The sequence below is a fragment of the Phyllobates terribilis genome, unplaced genomic scaffold (assembly GCF_046119375.1).
Source record: "Phyllobates terribilis strain yellow unplaced genomic scaffold, ASM4611937v1 Scaffold_29__1_contigs__length_15306474, whole genome shotgun sequence".
NCBI classification, from domain to species: Eukaryota; Metazoa; Chordata; class Amphibia; order Anura; family Dendrobatidae; genus Phyllobates; species Phyllobates terribilis.
In genome coordinates this window covers 11,153,471-11,174,543 of record NW_027362789.1, presented here as the reverse complement: position 1 = coordinate 11,174,543, position 21,073 = coordinate 11,153,471, and the positions used below count along the sequence as shown (strand labels likewise).

The following is a 21,073-nucleotide window of genomic DNA, read 5'->3' as shown; positions in this document are numbered from 1 at the left end:
ACGGACTCTACAACCCACAGAAGTTGCTCGGGTAGTGCAGCTCATCCAGGATGGCACATCAATGCGAGCTGTGGCAAGAAGGTTTGCTGTGTCTGTCAGCGTAGTGTCCAGAGGCTGGAGGCGCTACAAGGAGACAGGCCAGTACACCAGGAGATGTGGAGGGGGCCGTAGGAGGGCAACAACCCAGCAGCAGGACCGCTACCTCTGCCTTTGTGCAAGGAGGAACAGGAGGAGCACTACCAGAGCCCTGCAAAATGACCTCCAGCAGACCACAAATGTGCATGTGTCTGCACAATCAATTAGAAACCGACTCCATGTGGGTGGTATGAGGGCAGATGGGGGTTGTGCTCACAGCCCAACACCGGGCTGGACGCTTGGCATTTGCCACAGAACACCAGGATTGGCAAAGTCGCCACTGGCACCCTGTGCGCTTCACCGATGAAAGCAGGTTCACCCTGAGCACATGTGACAGACGTGACAGAGTCTGGAAACTCCGTGGAGAGCGATCTGCCGCCTGCCACATCCTTCAGCATGACCGGTTTGGCAGTGGGTCAGTAATGGTGTGGGGTGGCATTTCTTTGGAGCCAGACTATTAGGTACCAAGGTGAGATCCTCAGACTCCTTGCGAGACCATATGCTGGTGCGGTTGGCCCTGGGTTCCTCCTAATGCAGGACAATGCCAGACCTCATGTGGCTGGAGTATGTCAACAGTTCCTGGAAGATGAAGGCATTGAAGCTATGGACTAGCCCGCCCATTCCCCAGACCTGAATCCGATTGAGCACATCTGTGACATCCACCAAGGTCACGTTGCACCACAGACTGTCCAGAAGTTGGCGGATGCTTTAGTCCAGGTCTGAGAGTAGATCCCACAGGAGACCATCCGCAACCTCATCAGGAGCATGCCCAGGCATTGTAGGGAGGTCATACAGGCACGTGGAGGCCACACACAATACTGAGCCTCATTTTGACTTGTTTTAAGGACATTACATCAAAGTTGGATCAGCCTGTAGTGTGTTTTTCCACTTTAATTTTGGTGGTGACTCCAAATCCAGGCCTCCATTGGTTAATAACTTTGATTTCCATTGATGATTTTTGTGTGATTTTGTTGTCAGCACATTCAACTTTGTAGAGAACAAAGTATTCAATGAGAATATTTCATTCATTCAGATCTAGGATGTGTTGTTTGAGTGTTCCCTTTATTTTTTTGAGCAGTGTATATAGGTTTTATTAGTAGATTTAAAGAAGAAAACTAAATACTGTAAAATTATAAATCTCCTCATGTTTTCCCTGATTATCTCCAGTAATTGTATTATTACACAGGATTTTTATGATGTTACATCGGCTCATCATCTTCTCGTTCAGGTCTCTACAATATCGGATCCTCTCAGTAAAATCTTCTATACAAGAGAATTTTCCTGATTTATCCATCAAAGATGGAAATGGACAAAGACAAGATGGTGGAGAGGATATTACACCTCACCCTAGAGATCCTCTTCCGGCTTACTGGAGAGGTGAGAGATTCTGATGACGTCACATTACATCATTCTTATCTATGGGAATAACAGATGGACAGAACTGGAGAGGTGAGGACTCTGGAAATGTCAGCAGTGAGATTTATTAATATGTCTCTCCATAACCAGGATTACACAGTAGTGAAGAAGACCTCTAGTGAGCGTTGTCAGGCCCCTGTGTCTGAGGAATGGGTGAGACCCCAGAGCCCAAACATTGGGCCTCCATCTCACCCCCTGATGCATGAGAACATCAATCGCCAGAAGATCCTAGAACTCACCTACAAGATGATTGAGCTGCTGACTGGAGAGGTGACACTGCTGGGAATGCTGGGACATTATACAGTAACGCTATGGAGGGATTGGGGGGATGACGGTAGCATTGTATGTGTCAGGTTCCTATAAGGTGTCAGGATGTCGCTGTCTATTTCTCCATGGAGGAGTGGGAGTATTTAGAAGGACACAAAGATCTGTACAAGGACGTCATGATGGAGGTTCCCCAGCCGCTCATATCACCAGGTAATGGACAGGACTAAATACACACGGCCTATAATTATCTGTATGTAAAGAATGAATTCAGTCTCTGTATGTGTTTCCTCCTTAATCAGTCCCTGTATGTGTTTCCTCCAGATCTATCCAGTAAGAGGACAAGACCAGAGAGATGTCCCCATCCTCTTCTTCCACAGGACTGTGAACAAGAAGATCCCAATGTTCCTCAGGATCATCAGGTAGATGGAGAGAAGGTGTCATGAGATCTCCCCTATGATGTGTAGACGGCTGTGAAGGTCTTGTGTTCAGTCTTGTTTTATCCACCAGTATTATATGTTTTATACGTGTGTAATGAGAACGGTGGAGATGGCAGGATTAGAGCTGATCATAGATGTGACTTCTCCATCTGTCTGTGACTTTTACAATATTTGTTTTAGGGTGAAGATCTGACCCATATTGATACTACAGAGACATATGTGAGGGGTGATGAGCGGTGTAAAGAGATGATTCCTACAGATAACCTCCCAGGTGAGTAGTAACCACTAAATGCAGAGAAGTCACAGATTCATCTCAGTCACCGGCTGTGGCTGCTTTATCGGTGGTGTAGTGCGGCCATATCACAATCGTGTGATCACCATTTTGCCTCTAGACCACAACATTCTCCTCCACCAAAACTGTTCAAATGATTTTGGGCATTGAAAGCCCTTTTCTATAGAACTTATAACCTGGAGCATCTACGTACCAACTGAAATTAGAAGATGCTGACCCTTACCTCCTCAGATCTGTAAACTACAGAACCAGGTGACAACGTACGTAGAATGTACAGACAAGTTAGAAAATCACTAGAAGAAAATGTTATGATGGGCCTGTAAGAGAAAGCGGAGGGTAATGATGCTGTTGGCTTCCTAGAACCCTGATATCTTATTGGATGAATCTACCTTCTCTCCCTTCTGTGCTGCTGAATGTGCTCATATGGTCCCTACAAGACCAGGTCCAGTCATTCTGGCCAAACTTCACTTTTATGATCGAAAACATTAAATGTGCAGTGAGGGCCAAGTGTGAATTTCTGTACAATAACAACAAAGTTTCCCTTTTGTCCTGACTTTTCAATTTCTTTTAAAACCGACTAACTTCATACAGGATCGCGATTAACTATGCAAAAAGCATTACACCTGTGCCATGATATACAGGTGCTTCTCAATAAATTAGAATATCATCAAAAAGTTAATTTATTTCAGTTCTTCAAAAAAGTGAAACTCATATATTATATAGAGCCATTACAAACAGAGTGATCTATTTCAAGTGTTTTTCTGTTAATGTTGATGATTATGGCTTACAGCCAATGAAAACATGAAAGTCATTATCTCAGTAAATTAGAATACTTTATACCACCAGCTTGAAAAATGTTTTTAAAATCCGAAATGTTGACCTACTGAAATGTATGTTTAGTAAATGCACTCAATACTTGGTCTGGGCTCCTTTTGCATCAATTACTGCATCAATGCTATGCGGCATGGAGGCGATCAGCCTGTGGCACTGCTGAGGTGTTATAGCAGCACAAGTTGCTTTGATAACAGCCTTCAGCTCATCTGCATTGTTGGGTCTGGTGTCTCTCATCTTCCTCTTGACAATACCCCATAGATTCTCTATTGGGTTAAGGTCAGGCGAGTTGCTGGCCAATCAAGCACAGTGATACTGTTGTTTGTAAACCAGGTATTGGTACTTTTGGCAGTGTGGACAGGTGCCAAGTCCTGCTGGAGAATGAAATTTCCATCTCCAAAAAACTTGTCGGCAGAGGGAAGCATGAAGTGCTGTAAAATGTCCTGGTAGACGGCTGCGCTGACTTTGGTGTTGATAAAACACAGTGGACCTACACCACCAGATGACATGGCTCCCCAAACCATCACGGATTGAGAAAACTTCACACTAGACCTCAAGCAGCTTGGATTGTGGCCTCTCCACTCTTCCTCCAGACTCTGGGACCTTGATTTCCAAATGAAATGCAAAATTTACTTTCATCTGAAAACAACACCTTGGACCACTGAGCATCAGTCCAGGTCTTTTTCTCCTTGGCCCAGGTAAGACGCTTCTGGCGTTGTCTATTGGTCATGAGGGGCTTGACACAAGGAATGCGACACTTGTAACACATGTCCTGGATACGTCTGTGTGTGGTGGCTCTTGAAGCAATGACTCCAGCAGCAGTCCACTTCTTGTGAATCTCCCCCAAATTTTTGAATGGCCTTTTCTTAACAATCCTTTTAACGCTGCAGTTATCCCGGTTGCTTGTGCACCTTTTCCTACCACACTTTTTCCTTCCACTCAACTTTCCATTAATATGCTTGGATACAGCACTCTGTGAACAGCCAGCTTCTTTAGCAATGACCTTTTGTGGCTTACCCTCCTTGTGGAGTGTGTAAGTGACTTCTAGACATCTGTCAAGTCAGCAGTCTTCCCCATGATTGTGGAGCCTACTGAAACAGACTAAGGAACCTTTTTAAACGCATAGGAAGCCTTTGCAGGTGTTTTTTGTTAATTTTTCTAATTTACTGAGATAATGACTTTTGTGTTTTCATTGGCTGTAAGCCATAATCATCAACATTAACAGAAATAAACACTTGAAATAGATCACTCTGTTTGTAATGATTTTATATAATATGAGTTTCACTTTTTGTATTGAAGAACTGAAATAAATTAACTTTTTGATGATATTCTAATTTATTGAGAAGCACTTGTATCTCTAAGCTGTGCGAGGCTGATAGCTGTAATTTACTGTAATATTTACACCTGCATGAATGTGTTGGGATGACTCGAGCCCTGGTATGTTGGATTCACTTCACGTCATAAATTCCATTATGTTTTCAATCCTAAAGAATTCAGATTACTGCACAATCTCTCCTGTAATGGGGGCGCTAATACTTTCTCTACTCTCCTGGTCAGGTTATTGTAGCTCCAGTGGTCCACCATAAATAAGTGTAAGTTAATGTTGGAGTTCTCCCCTCATACATATGTTCTTGTTGAGGATGTAACATATTTTTTATGTCTTTTTTTCCAGGTTCATTCTCTATGATAGTTTCATTATGGTGGGATCGGCCTGACTCACTTATGTGAATCTGTAACTCTTTAATCTGTAGTCTTTAAAAAAAGGTCTCCATTACCTCTTCCCAATGCCCGAGGTCTAAATTTAAGACACCTCAGCTCTGAACTATTATAAAAAGTTCATTTAAAATGTCTAATATTTCTTCTTGAAACTCATCTGATCTGAAAATATTGGCACTTAGCGATAATTTAGATTGCCAAGAATCACATACTCTAATTACCCCCGAGAGGTTTCACCACTATTTACTCATTTTTTTACTAAAGAAGCCTGTTCAGCTTGATTTCTTCAGTTCTTCAGTAGATGTGTTATGGTCTATAGTCACAGTTTTGCCCATCACCCCTTTAACTTCTTTAAAGGAAATCTCTCATCTCCTGTGAGATTTTAGACCTCTAATATGGGCATACAGATTATAGAAAAGTAAATGTATACATACCTGTATGGCCCATAGTAGAGGTCTGCTTGCAGTGAAATTGAGTTTTATAAAATCTGTCTTCACATGCTTTGCATCCCCCAGACACCAAGAAATCCCCGCCTATCTCTTTAGTTAGGCCAGAAATCCCAGCCTATCTGCTTATTTAGCATGCCCCCCCCCCCCTCCCCTGCATGTCACAGGGCCCTGTGACGTGCGCTCTTGTCACTCACTTCCTGCGCATGCGCAATGCGACGCTCACATCAGGAGCGCTTTGTTTCCTCCCGGCCCGTTTGTCTCTGCACTGTTCCGCAGTGTTCTGGCGCACCGGGGAGGCTGCATCGGGGAGCCTGCGCACCAGAACATGCTAAATAAGCAGATAGGCGGGGACTTCTTGGCGTCCGGGGGACGCCAAGCATGTGATAACGGATTTTATAAAACTCCATTTCACTGCAAGCAGACCTCTACTATGGGCCATACAGGCATGTATAGATCTACTTTTCTATAACCTGTATGGCCATACTATAAATCTCAAATCTCCCAGGGGGTGGCAGATTCTCTTTAACCCCTCTACATGGATCTGGACTTACACAGAGACCCCTAGCTTGGGCCACTGTGTTACCTGCTGTTCTGTTGTGTCAGATGGGAAGAATAGTCAGGTATTCGGGTCAGAACCAGGAGGGCAGAGAAAATACAAAATCAGAAGAAACGAGTAGTCAGTAAACGGCCCAGGGTCACAACAGGAAACAAATCCACAAGCCGGGAGCTGAGCACAGAGGTCTGAACCAGAGGAGAACAAGGCTGTAACTGGCAGCTTCCGGCAATATGCTTCCAGCTTTCCAATTCTCTGAAGGAGGGAGCTGATTACTCCAGCTGGACAGCACGCACAACCATACTGCCGGACTGGATGATACTACTGGTCCCAGCAACCCTAATCTTAATGGCTGGACAGAGCCTGCGCTGCCAGAGCTTCTGGTTCCAATGTCTCCTCCATCACCAGCGCTGCCTGCAGGATGAATAAAGCTCCTGGTGACAGAATTAGACGTTGCAGGAGCAGATCCCAGAGAAAATGGGACACACCATTTGCAGAAACCTTGATATGACAAAATGAAAGAAAACCAAAGCAGTAGAAATCCCCATAAAGTTACTCCATCTTTCTGGAAATTTGCACACAGTGGATGTTGGAGAGTGAAAATTGCAAAAATGCCATTTTATTACCCAACACACAGTGCCCAGATAAATTAAGTGGGTTCTTCTCACTATAGTAATGCCAAATACATGAATGCTAAATGTGGTTTTGGCACAGTCTTTTAGACTGTGAACTGTAACTGACTTGGTGAATAATTCTTTTTTTTTTTTTTTTTTACGAAACTTGCCATTTTTACAGACACTTTTAAGTAAAAATGTTAAAATTTAAGAATATTTTATTCAAAAATAATACTTAATTTTATTCTTGGCAGATGACTATACCAGGAGATCAGAGGGACAGCTGACATCTTCAATTTTTAAATCAGATGATCTTGAGATCCAACAAGATACAATTGAAGTGAATGCCATTACTCCAGATATACCATCATCCCTTCATAGCAAAGATCAATCATCTAATCCTTTGAAACAGGTCCTGTCTTCTGATTCATTAGCGATTACTAAGGAAAATCAAAGTTACAAAATAAGCATTAAAAAACAAACTGCTCCTAGAGCAAAGAAGACATTTTCACGTTCAGAATATAGAAATACTCTTCTTAAACAAGAAAAAATTCGCAGATCAGATCTTGCGAGGCAGAGAACTCACACAGGGGAGAAGTCATTTTCATGTTCGGAATGTGGGAAATGTTTTAACCGTAAATCAGTTTTGATTAATCACCAGAGAACTCACACAGAGGAGAAGCTGTTTTCATGTTCGGAATGTGGGAAATGTTTTAACCGTAAATCAGTTTTGATTAATCACCAGAGAACTCACACAGGGGAGAAGCCTTTTTCCTGTTCAGAATGTGGAACATGTTTTAAACAGGAATCGGTGCTTTATAGACATCAGAGAATTCACACAGGGGAGAAGTCTTTTTCCTGTTCAGAATGTGGAAAATGTTTTAACCAGAAATCGATGCTTTATAGACATCAGAGAACCCACACAGGGGAGAAGCCTTTTTCATGTCCAGAATGTGGGAAATGTTTCAACCATAAATCAGCTTTGGTTAATCACCAGAGAATCCACACAGGGGAGAAGCCTTTTTCCTGTTCAGAATGTGGAAAATGTTTTAACCAGAAATCGGGGCTTTATAGACATCAGAGAACCCACACAGGGGAGAAACCTTTTTCATGTTCAGAATGTGGGAAATGTTTTGTGAAGAAATTATCTCTTTTGAGTCACCAGAGAACTCACACAGTGGAGAAGCCTTTTTCATGTTCTTAATGTGGGAAATGTTTTACACGGAAATCAATTCTTAATAAACATCAGAGAAGCCACAGAGGGGAAAATCCTTTTTCATGTTCAGAATTTTGGAAATGTTTTAACCGAAAATTGTATCTTCTTAAAGGGGTTACTAAGAAAAAAAAACAAAAGTCAGCTCACCCATTGAGGAATCCAAAGCTCAGGAAACCAGCCGTGCAACAGGAATACGAATCGAGAGCAGAAAAAAATCCAGCTTCAATGACTAAAGACCTTACTGTCTGAAACGTGTCTGCTAGAAAATAATTCCCCCTCTAGGGGTTGTAACATCCATGCTGTTATCTCAGGTTTTTTATATTTACTCAATAAAGCAATGTTTTTAGAGGATCATTGAAGCTGGATTTTTTTCTGCTCTCGATTCTTAAAGGGGATGTCCTCTACTTGGACAATGCTTTGTAATTCCTCACGTTTGGCCTCGTTAAATATGACGCCAGCGCTGATGGGGCTCACATGGTGTAACAACCTGACCTGAGCCCCGGGAACACAAGTGCTGACACCGATGGAACGGCACAAGTATGGGAGGTTTGTATAATTCTTATAATAATTTTTGTAATAAGTATATTGTTTATCCATTATGTATATATTCAGTGTGTTCATTAATAGAGATTTGAATCCTTAGTTATAGAAATATAGGTTTATCAAAAGATCATAACAGGTCTACTTTTCAGTCATGCTCTTTGCGGTCAGAAGCATCTAACATTCTGAGATACAGTGGTGTAAAACAAAGTGTTTGCCCCGTCCTGATTTCTTATTCTTTTGCATATTTGTCACACCTAAATGTTTCAGATCATCAGATGTAAATATTAGACAAAGATAACACAAGTAAACACAAAATGCAGTTTTTAAATGAAGGTATTTTATTATTAAGGGAAAAAGAAATCCAAAGCTCCAGGGCCCTGTGTGGAAAAAGTGACATCACACACACACACACACACACACACACACACACACACACACACCCTAGCCACACTCAGGCCTGATTCCTGCCACACCTGTTCTCAATCAAGAAAATACTTTAATATGAATTGCTTGACAAAGTGAGGTAGACCAAAAGATCCTCAAAGCTAGACATCATGTCGCGATCCAAATAAATTCAAGAACAAATGAGAAAAAAGTAATTGAGATCGATCAATCTGGAAAAAGTTATAAAGCCATTTCTAAAGTTTTAGGACTCCAGCGAACCACAGTGAGAGCCATTATCCACAAATAGCAAAAGCATAGAACAGTGGTCAACCTTCCCAGGAGTGGCCGGCCGACCAAAATTACCTTAAGAGCGCAGCGGCCACTCATCCAAGAGGTCAAAAAAGACCCCACAACAACATCCAAAGAATTGCAGGCCTCACTTGTCTCAGTTAAGGTCAGTGTTCAAGACTCCGCCATGAGAAAGAGACTAGGCAAAAATGGCCTGCATGGCAGAATTCCAAGACTAAAACCATTGCTAAGCAATAAGAACATAAATGCTCTTCTCAGTTTTGTCAGAAAACATCTTGATGATCCCCCAAGACTTTTGGGAGAATGCACTGTGGACTGACGAGACAAAAGTTGAACTTTTTGAAAGGTGTATGTCCCATTACATCTGGCATAGAAGTAACACAGCATTTCAGAAAAGGAACATCATACCCACAGTAAAATATGGTGGTGGTAGTGTGATGGTCTGGGGCTGTTTTGCTGCTTCAGGACCTGGAAGACTTGCTGTGGTAAATGGAACCATGAATTCTGCTGTCTACCAAAAAATCCTGAAGGAGAATGTCCAGCCATCTGTTCGCGACCTCAAGCTGAAGCGCATTTGGGTTATGCAACAGGACAATGATCCAAAACACACCAGCAAATCCACCTACCTCTGAATGGCTTAAGAAAAACAAAATTAAGATTTTGGAGTGGCCTAGTCAAAGTCCTGACTTTAATCTGATTTAGATGCTGTGGCATGACCTTAAATAGGCAGTTCATGCTCGGAAACCCTCCAATGTGTCTGAATTACAAAAATTTAGCAAAGATGACTGGCCAAAATTCCCCTAGAGCGTTGTAAAAGACTCATTGCCAAACTGCAAACGCTTGATTGCAGTTGTTGCTGCGAAGGGTGGCCCAACCAGTTATTAGGTTTAGGGGGCAATCACTTTTAAACAAAGGGTCCTGTAGGTTTGGATTTCTTTTTCCCTTAATAATAAAGACCTTCATTTAAAAACTGCATTTTGTGATTACTTGTGTTATCTTTGTCTAACATTTAAATTTGTTTGGTGATCTGAAACATTTAAGTGACAAACATGCAAAAGAATAGGAAATCAGGAAGGGGCAAACATTTTCACACCACTGTATGTGTAGAAGCCGTAACCGTATCTTTTGAAACACAGTATGCTTAGAATATTATCTTTAGGCGGCAACAAGTATTAGTTTTAGCTACCTGTCATATCTGATTGTGTATATTTTGCATTGCCTATATAAGCTTGATCGGAATGAATTAGCGTCAGACGGCCCGCTGAGCATCTCACTTGTCTCCTTGTTGAACAAAATAAGCATATTTTTACTGCGGACTTCAGGATGATCTCCTATCTCACTTGGTAGAAAGTGAAATATTTCTGTCAATAATTGTTTTTATTTTAACAGGATCAAACATGTGGAATGTTTGTCCACTACTTGGACAACCCCTTTTAAACGTCAAAAATCCCACAGCGGGAGAAGTCATTCTCATACCAAGAGTGTGAAAAATTAATTACTGGAAAATCAATTTTGTTGACCATCAAAAATAACTCAGATGGGGAGAAACTACAGTGCCTACAAGTAGTATTCAACCCCCTGCAGATTTAGCTGGTTTGATAAGCTGCAAATAAGTTAGAGCCTTCAAACTGCAAGCGAGAGTAGGATTTATGAACAGAAGCATAAATCTTACAAACCAAAAAGTTATGTTGCTCAGTTGAATTTTATTAAATTTTAAACATAAAAGTGTGGGTCAATTATTATACAACCCCTATGTTTAATATTTTGTGGAATAACCCTTGTTTGCAATTACAGCTAATAATCGTCTTTTATAAGACCTGATCAGGCCGGCACAGGTCTGTGGAGTTATCTTGGCCCACTCCTCCATGCAGATCTTCTCCAAGTTATCTAGGTTCTTTGGGTGTCTCATGTGGACTTTATTCTTGAGCTCCTTCCACAAGTTTTCAATTGGGTTAAGGTCAGGAGACTGACTAGGCCACTCCAACACCTTGACTTTTTCCCTCTTGAACCAGGATTTGGTTTTCTTGGCTGTGTGCTTTGGGTCGTTGTCTTGTTGGAAGATGAAATTACGACCCATCTTAAGATTCTTGATGGAGGAGCGGAGGTTCTTGGCCAAAATCTCCAGGTAGGCCGTGCTATCCATCTTCCCATGGATGCGGACCAGATGGCCAGGCCCCTTGGCTGAGAAACAGCCCCACAGCATGATGCTGCCACCACCATGCTTGACTGTAGGGATGGTATTCTTGGGGTCGTATGCAGTGCCATCCAGTCTCCAAACGTCACGTGTGTGGTTGGCACCAAGGATCTCGATCTTGGTCTCATCAGACCATAGAACCTTGAACCAGTCTGTCTCAGAGTCCTCCAAGTGATCATGAGCAAACTGTAGACGAGCCTTGACATGACGCTTTGAAAGTAAAGGTACCTTACAGGCTCGTCTGGAACGGAGACCATTGCGGTGGAGTACGTTACTTATGGTATTGACTGAAACCAATGTCCCCACTGCCATGAGATCTTCCCGGAGCTCCTTCCTTGTTGTCCTTGGGTTAGCCTTGACTCTTCGGACAAGCCTGGCCTCGGCACGGGAGGACACTTTCAAAGGCTGTCCAGGCCGTGGTTGCTAACAATAGTTCCATAAGCCTTCCACTTACGGATGATGCTCCCAACAGTGTAGACAGGTAGGCCCAACTCCTTGGAAAGGGTTTTGTACCCCTTGCCAGCCTTGTGACCCTCCACGATCTTGTCTCTGATGGCCTTGGAATGCTCCTTTGTCTTTCCCATGTTGACCATGTCTGAGTGCTGTTCACAAGTTTGGGGAGGGTCTTAAATAGTCAGAAAAGGCTGGCAAAAGAGATCTTTAATCCACACATGTGAAGCTCATTATTCTTGGTGCCTGAACTACTTCTTAATACTTTAGGGGGACCAAACAGAATTCTTGTGGTTTGAGGGGTTGAATAATAAATGACACTCTGAATTAACTTTTAACGTTTTTTAAAAAAAAAAAAAAAAAATAACAAAAACAATATTTGCTGCAGTGCATTTCCCACTTCCAGGCTGATCTACAGTACAAATGTCACAATGCCAAGTTAATTCCGCATGTGTCAACCAGCTAAATCTGCAGGGGGTTGAATACTACTTGTAGGCACTGTATATATGTTATTGACAAATTGTACAAAAACATATAATATAACATAATTAACCTCTTAATAACCACCAATATGTCTTTACTGACCTGAGATATAAGAGATTAGCGTCCTCCAACAGGTGACAATCCAGCTGTACACTATAGCTGACAACTTGCTGCATTGGCCACAATCGGTGTTGGAACAGACCATGGCCGTTTAACTCCTTAGATGCTGCTGTCAATAGTAACTACAGCAATTAGATGATTAAAGGGAAGGGGCCATAAAAAATGTAAACAATTAAAAAAATATAAAGTATTAATGGTTTGATTTTTTTTTTTTTAAATATCATTTGTTTTTAATGAAGTAAAATATGAAAAATAATTTAGCAAGGTTTGGTATTTCCACTTTTAAACACTGGGGGGAGCAGCTGCTGAAATTTGCCATGAAAACCTAGTGTACAACTAGCTCACATTACGACTGCAGTAAATTGGGGCTGGATCTGCTCTCATGTGTGTGATGTCGCTCCTCTCCTCCCCTTCTGGGTGTTTACAACAGGATAAGAGAGGATGAAGTTTAGGATCACAGTGTGGAGCCATTTTGTTGGTGACTGCCAGTGATACTGACAAGTACAGTGTTACCGAGGACGCCGGCAGCACCGATTCTGTTAGATGGTGCTGCTCTCTGTATCATAAGCTGGGGTTAGATACCGTCTTGGTAGCCCTTCCAAGAAGAGCTAATTTGGATTGAGATAATTATCTTCTGCCATTTTTGGTTCAAATTAAATAAACACGATGCATCGGAGAAAGAAAATAACACACAGACAGTGTCTGAGTGTATAATTCTTGTCTCAGAACCCAAGCAACAAGTACTTTATTACACCCCCAGAAGAAAGGGGTGGCTAACATTACCTAAGAAAGAAAGGATTTTAAAGCCTTAACAACATTAGACGTACTAATACGTGTCTGTGCCCTGGGACTTAAGAGCCAGACCCGTATTAGTACGTCATCGTGATCGGCTGTGCGGGCGCGATCGCCGCCGGGTGTCAGCTGATTGTCACAGCTGACACCCGGTACTATGTGCAGGGAGCAGTCCCGCACCGCTCCCAGCACATTAACCCCCCGCAATGCTGCGATCAAAGTAGATCGCAGCATTGCGGTGGCAAGGGGAGGTGATCGCAGATACTCACCTCCTCTTCCGGCCTCCAGCGCTGTCTGCCGTGGTTTCCAGGATGTTGCCATGATGACCCGATGTCGTCATGACAACATCCGGGTCACCAGACAACAGGAAGATTGTTTGGACATGCGCAGTGCATCTCCAAACAATCTTCTGACAGCCTGCATGGCACAGGGATGGTGCTGCAGAATAAAAAAAGTGAAAGTCCCAGAGTGGGACAGAGTGAAAAAGTGTAAAAACTGTCAGAAAGTGAAAAAAAAAAAAATTTTTTTTAAATATTAAAAAAAAAATAAAAAAAATAATCCACCAAAAATAAAAATATAATGTACCCATCAATAAATATTATTATAAAAAAAAACAATAAAAGTACACATATTTGGTATCGCCGCGTCCGGAACAACCTGACCTATAAAACTGTCCCACTAGTTAACCCCTTCAGTGAACACGGTAAAAAATAAAAATAAAAAACGAAGCAAAAAACAATGCTTTATCATCATACCGCCAAACAAAAAATGGAATAACACGCGATCAAAAAGACGAATATAAATAAAAATGGTACCGCTGAAAACGTCATCTCGTCCCGCAAAAAAACAAACCACCATACAGCTCCATCAGCCGAAAAATAAAAAAGTTATAGCTCTCAGAATAAAGCTATGCTAAAAAATAATTTTTTCTATAAAATTGCTTTTATTATGTAAAAGTGCAAAACATAGAAAAACGATATAAATGTGGTACCGCTGTAAACGTACTGACCCGAAGAATAAAGCTGCCTTATCAATTTTACCACACGCGGAACAGAATTAAAAAAAACAAAAAAATCAATTCCTGAATTGTTGGTTTTTGTTTATTCTGCCTCCCAAAAATCGGAATAGAAAGCGATCAAAAAATGTCATGTGCCTGAAAATGGCACCAATAACAACGTCAAGTCATCCCGCAAAAAACGAGCCGTCACATGACTGTCTGCCAAAATCTGGAAAAATTATAGCTCTCAAAATATGGCGATGCAAAAACTAGACTTTACAAAAAAATGCGTCTTTTAGTGTGTGACAGCTGTCAGTCATAAAAACCCCATATGATTCTGGTATCACTGTAATCGCACCGACCCGAAGAATAAAGTCGTCTAATCACTTATACCGCACGAGGAACGGCGTAAAAAATAAACTCTCGGGTTAGGGTTGGGCTAGGGTTAGGGCTGGGTTTGGGGTTAAGGTTGTGATGGGGTTGGGATTTTTTTCAAAAGTAAGAAAAAAAGATGACGATATGGCGACTAGTGTTGAGCGCAAGTGCTCGCTACTTGAGTTTGCATCGGGTGCTCTGGTATGCATTGAGTATCGTGTGTATTTGAGTGACATACTCGAGTCTCCGCCCCATATGCTTCGCGGCCAAAAAAACTTTGCGGGGATTGCCTGCCATGCACGAGCGATCCCCGCATATTTTTTTTTGGGTGTCTAATAACCGTGAAACATGCGGGGCAGGGACTCGAGCATGTCACTCGAGCACACGCAGTACATGGTGCATACCTGAGTACCCAATGCAAACTCAGGTAGCGAGCACTTGCGCTCAAGACTAATGATAACTTATTCAATATGATGACCTAATGTTATCAAATTCTGTGTCGTACCTCTGGGTTCAAAATGTTCACTAATAAAATCCTTGAGGGGTATAGTTTCCAAGATGGGGTCACTTGTGGGGGAGCTCCACTGTTTAGGCACATCAGGGGCTCTCCAAACGCGACATGGTGTCCGCTAACAAATTGAATGGAAAATCGGCTCAAATTGTTAGCGGACGCCATGTTGCGTTTGGAGAGCCCCTGCATGCCTAAACATTGGAGCTCCCTCACAAGTGACCCCATTTTGGAAACTAGACCCCCCAAGGCACCTATCTAGATGCATAGTGAGCAGTTGGAACCCCTAGGTGCTTCACAAATTGATTCGTAAAAGTGAAAAAAAAAACACTTTTTCATTTTTACGAATCAATTTGTGAAGCACCTGGGGGTTCCAAGTGCTCACTATGTATCTAGATAGGTGCATTGGGGGGTCTAGTTTCCAAAATGGGGTCACTTGTGGGGGAGCTCCAATGTTTGGGCACACAGGGACTCTCCAAACGCAACATGACTTCCGCTAATTATTCAAGCAAATTTTACAATCAAAAAGTCAAATGGCACTCCTTCCCTTCCGAGCCCTGCCGTTCGCCCAAACAGTGTTTTTTCCCCACATATGGGGTATCTGCGTGCCCAGGGGAAATTGCACAACAAATTTTGGGGCCCATTTTTTCTTGATACCCCTGTGAAAATGGGTCTAAAGTAACATTTTTGTGAAAAAAGTTAAATGTTCATTTTTTTCTTCCACATTCCAAAAATTCCTGTGAAGCACCTGAAGGGTTAATAAAGTTCTTGAATGTGGTTTTGAGCACCTTGAGGGGAGCAGTTTTTAGAATAGTGTCACCTTTGGGTATTTTCTGTCATAAAGACCTCTGAAAGTGACTTCAAATGTGGTGTGGTCCCTAAAAAAATGGTTTTGTAAATTTTGTTGGAAAAATGAGAAATCGCTGGTCAACTTTTAACCCTTATAGCTCCCTAACAAAAAAAATTTTTGGTTCCAAAATTGTGCTGATGTAAAGTAGGCATGTGGGAAATGTTATTTATTAACTCTTTTGTGTGACATATCTCTCTGATTTAAGGGCATAAAAATTCAAAGTTTGAAAATCGCAAAATTTTCAACATTTTTCCCACATTTCCGTTTTTTTCACAAATAAACGCAAGTGATATCGAAGAAATTTTACCACAGTCATGAAGTACAATATGTCACGAAAAAACACTCTCAGAATCAGGGGGATCCGTTGAAGCGTTCCAGAGTAATTACCTCATAAAATGACAGTGGTCAGAATTGTAAAAATTGGCCTGGTCATTAACGTGCAAACAACCCTCGGCGGTTAAGGGGTTAATTGGAAATAACAGTCCTTGAAAGCTAGCTCTGTACAATTTACTATACTTTTAAAAACAAAGAAGGAAAGCTTAACACAAAGACAGCTCTATATTTCATACAATGCCGTTTTATCGCTTTTATGTATAAGACTAATATTAAAATATTAAATTATCAAAAATATATACAGTACAGACCAAAAGTTTGGACACACCTTCTCATTTAAAGATTTTTCTGTATTTTCATGACTTTGAAAATTGTACATTCACACTGAAGGCATCAAAACTATGAATTAACACATGTGGAATTATATACTTAACAAAAAAAGTGTGAAACAACTGAAAATATGTCATATATTCTAGGTTCTTCAAAGTAGCCACCTTTTGCTTTGATGACTGCTTTGCACACTCTTGGCATTCTCTTGATGAGCTTCAAGAGGTAGTCACCGGAAATGGTTTTCACTTCACAGGTGTGCCCTGTCAGGTTTAATAAGTGGGATTTCTTGCCTTATAAATGGGGTTGGGACCATCAGTTGTGTTGTTCAGAAGTCAGGTGGATACACAGCTGATAGTCCTATTGAATAGACTGTTAGCTGCTTTTTTCGTGCCATAATACAAATTCTAAGTAAAGAAAAATGAGTGGCCATCATTACTTTTAAGAAATGAAGGTCAGTCAGTGCTAAAAATTGGGAAAACTTTGAAAGTGTCCCCAAGTGCAGTTGCAAAAACCATCAAGCGCTACAAAGAAACTGGCTCACATGAGGACCGGCCCAGGAAAGGAAGACCAAGAGTCACCTCTGCTTCTGAGGATAAGTTTATCCGAATCACCAGCCTCAGAAATCGCAGGTTAACAGCAGCTCAGATTAGAGACCAGGTCAATGCCACACAGAGTTCTAGCAGCAGACACATCTCTACAACAACTGTTAAGAGGAGACTTTGTGCAGCAGGCCTTCATGGTAAAATAGCTGCTAGAAAACCACTGCTAAGGACAGGCAACAAGCAGAAGAGACTTGTTTGGGCTAAAGAACACAAGGAATGGACATTAGATCAGTGGAAATCTGTGCTTTGGTCTGATGAGTCCAAATTTGAGATCTTTAGTTCCAACCACCGTGTCTTTGCGCGATGCAGAAAAGGTGAACGGATGGACTCTACATGCCTGGTTCCCACCATGAAGCATGGAGGAGAAGGTGTGATGGTGTGGGAGTGCTTTGCTGGTGACACTGTTGGGGATTTATTCAAAATTGAAGGCATACTGAACCAGCATGGCTACCACAGCATCTTGCAGCGTCACGCTATTCCATCCAGTTTGCGTTTAGTTGGGCCATCATTTATTTTTCAACAGGACAATGACCAAAAACACACCTCCAGGCTGTGTAAGGGCTATTTGACCAAGGAGGAGAGTGATGGGGTGCTACACCAGATGACCTGGCCTCCACAGTCACCAGACCTGAACCCAATTGAGATGGTTTGGGGTGAGCTGGACCGCAGAGTGAAGGCAAAAGGGCCAACAAGTGCTAAGCATCTCTGGGAACTCCTTCAAGATTGTTGGAAGACCATTTCCGGTGACTTCCTCTTGAAGCTCATCAAGAGAATGCCAAGAGTGTTCAAAGCAGTCATCAAAGCAAAAGGTGGCTACTTTGAAGAACCTAGAAATAAGACATATTTTCAGTTGTTTCACACTTTTTTGTTAAGTATATAATTCCACATGTGTTAATTCATAGTTTTGATGCCTTCAGTGTGAATGTACAATTTTCATAGTCATGAAAATACTGAAAAATCTTTAAATGAGAAGGTGTGTCCAAACTTTTGGTCTGTACTGTAGGTAGATTTAATTGTCTAACATAATAATCAATGCAAAGTATAAGTATTTACCATAACAATACGCGGAGTGTTACACACACTGGGATTATTCACAGCACATGATACACTACACATATAGGGTTCAGTGTAGTGTATCACATGATGGGATTACGTGCACCAGTCCGGGGCGTATCGCACATGATGACGGGATTAGATACACTGGTCTAGGGCGTATCACACATTTTGTTGGTGATACAAGTACAGTGTCACTGAGGACGGCCGGCAGAGCTGATCCTGATGGTGCTACTCGCTGTATCATAAACTGGGGTTAGATATGTGGACTGTATCACATGCGCGATTAGATACGCTTAGAGTAACATGCTGCAATTAGATACAGGACTAAGTGTAGTGTATCACATTATGGGATTAGATATTGAGCTCAGCAGAGTGTATCACACAGGATGGAATTACACAGTTTCTAATGTATGGAGCAGGGTCACACCTTACACCACTGCTCCCATAGAAGTGGACGGAGAGGGGTCATACATTAAACCACTGCTCCCATAGAAGTGGACGCAGCTGGGTCACACATGACACCACTGCTCCCATAGAAGTGGACGCAGCGGGGTCACACATTACACCACTGCTCCCATAGAAGTGGACACAGCGGGGTCACACATTACACCACTGCTCCCATAGAAGTGGACGCAGCGGGGTCACACATTACACCATTGCTCCCATAGAAGTGGACAGCGGGGTCAGACATTACACCACTGCTTCCATAGAAGTGAACAGAGCGGGCTCAGACATTACACCACTGCTTCCATAGAAGTGGACAGAGCAGGGTCAGGCAAAAAAACAAACCTGTTGTCCAAGTCTCAGGAATTCCACATATTCACAAGGATCAGACAGAATCTACAGGATGGTGAGGAGTTTGTCTCCAAGCATACAACCACGTGGAGGTCTGCGGAACACAGAAAAGCCACAAAGGACCATCCATTGACGGATCAATCCAGGAGAGGAAAAGCCATTCCATAGGTGAGAAATGGATTTTATTCTTGACTATTCTAAGAAAAGTGACATACAGTTTAAGTTTGTTCATAGCCATACAGATGCACAATTGTGGTCTAGTTTGTATAGCCAATGTGAAGCAGAGAATCTTAGTATTGATAAAAGGTTTCTCTCTGTAAAAAAGTTACAGAGAAGGCTTCAAAATGTGATGCATATGGTCCGTGTGAATAATAATTTAGTCTTTGAAGAAACTGACACAGAGAAAGCATGGATTATCACACAGGACATCAGTCATACTGACAAACAGGTGGAGACACAAGAGACCAGTCATACTGAGACACAAGAGACCAGTCCTACTGAGACACAAGAGACCAGTCATACTGAGACATAGGACGCTGATGGGGATTACTCTGATTGTCCAAATTGTTCAATTTTGGCAGAACATATTCAACAATTGGATCAAATTGATACTCGGACAGAGTTATTGTCCAAATTACACCAAGACATAGAAAAGGTTTCTGTTCATACAAGATCCAATAGTAAAAGTGAAGAAAGTGCTTCTCCATCATTTGTACCAGACACACAAAGTCCAGATATTTCAGTAGAAAGTTTACAGGGAAATGAATTACAAAGGAAATAATTACATGACAGAGCAGCACGAATCAATCTTAAAATACACGATCAATTAATGAAAATTGTAAAAGACTTTCCAAAATACAATAAGATGGATGCTTTTGATAATGCAGATATTTTTGAATCCAATACAGATAAATTCCATCTTAATAACGAACTAAAAAACAAGACATTCAGAGTTTGGTTACCCTCACATATGGCAAAAAGATTACAGACCACACCCAGGCTAAATGACGATAATGAACTGACACATAGTACAAAAGAAGACAGACTTAGACAATTGCTATTATGTACCACAGGAGACATGCCCGCTCTTGACATTTTGCATCAATTGAGTGCGAGTGTCCATGATGACCCGTTTGCTTTTTTGGTCAAATTTGAACAGGCCTATAGAATGGTGATGCCTGTTGGGCCTAATGAGGAACCAACATCCATGATCAAATTGTATGTAACAAAATTCAAGTACCTAGATCCTGTTTCAGTGCAATTGGCTAGTGCTCTGGCATCATTGCAGGAGGCAGCACCTTTTATCGACAAAATTAGGAGATCCATGAAGCGAAACCAGGTCAAGGCAAAAATAGCTGTAGTTCATAAAGAAAAAGAGACAACTGACATCAGAGAAAACTCAACCAAAACCTAAACCCACATTAACATCTAGAAACAGAGATTACACTGAACATATAGGTAAAAATATCACACAGAGGAGCAAAATTAATTGTTCTTTTTGTGGTATACCTGGACACTTGGAGCGGCAGTGCAGGAAATTTTTGAGAGCAGAATCAGAGGTAGGTACAGTCATGGCCAAAAGTATTTAGAATGAGACAAATAGTAATTTTTCCAAAGTTTACTGCTTCATTTTTTGTAATGGCAATTTGCATATACTCCTGAATGTCAAAGAGTGATCAGCTTAACAGCAATTACTGTACTTGCAAAGTCAATATTTGCCCAGAAAATTAACTTTAACCCCCAAAACACATTTCAACATCATTGCAGTCCTGCCTTAAAAGGAGCAGCTAACATCGTTTTAGTGATTGATCCATTAACACAGGTGTGGGTGTTGATGAGGACAGGGCTGGCGATCAATCAGTCATGAGTAAGTAAGAATGACATCACTGGACACTTTAAAAGGAGGCTGGTTCTTGGTATCATGTTTCTCTTCAGTTAACCATGGTTATCTCTAAAGAAACACGTGCAGCCATCATTGCACTGCACAAAAATGGCCTAACAGGGAAGAGTATCGCAGCTACAAACA

The 21,073-nt window shown here is 41.6% G+C and overlaps 1 protein-coding gene across 1 annotated transcript in view; it reads left to right on the top strand.

The window, feature by feature from the left end:
* LOC141178622 (gastrula zinc finger protein XlCGF66.1-like) overlaps positions 1-8,755 on the top strand; it is a 43,344-nt gene extending 34,589 nt beyond the window's left edge. Inside the window, exons 2-7 of the mRNA XM_073660508.1 lie at positions 1,364-1,512; positions 1,642-1,821; positions 1,905-2,028; positions 2,140-2,237; positions 2,436-2,526; positions 6,965-8,755. Coding sequence (XP_073516609.1) covers positions 1,435-1,512; positions 1,642-1,821; positions 1,905-2,028; positions 2,140-2,237; positions 2,436-2,526; positions 6,965-7,914 — 1,521 coding nt within the window. The 5' untranslated portion in view covers positions 1,364-1,434 and the 3' untranslated portion in view covers positions 7,915-8,755. The remainder of the gene's footprint in view (positions 1-1,363; positions 1,513-1,641; positions 1,822-1,904; positions 2,029-2,139; positions 2,238-2,435; positions 2,527-6,964) is intronic.
* The last annotated feature ends 12,318 nt before the right edge of the window (positions 8,756-21,073 follow it).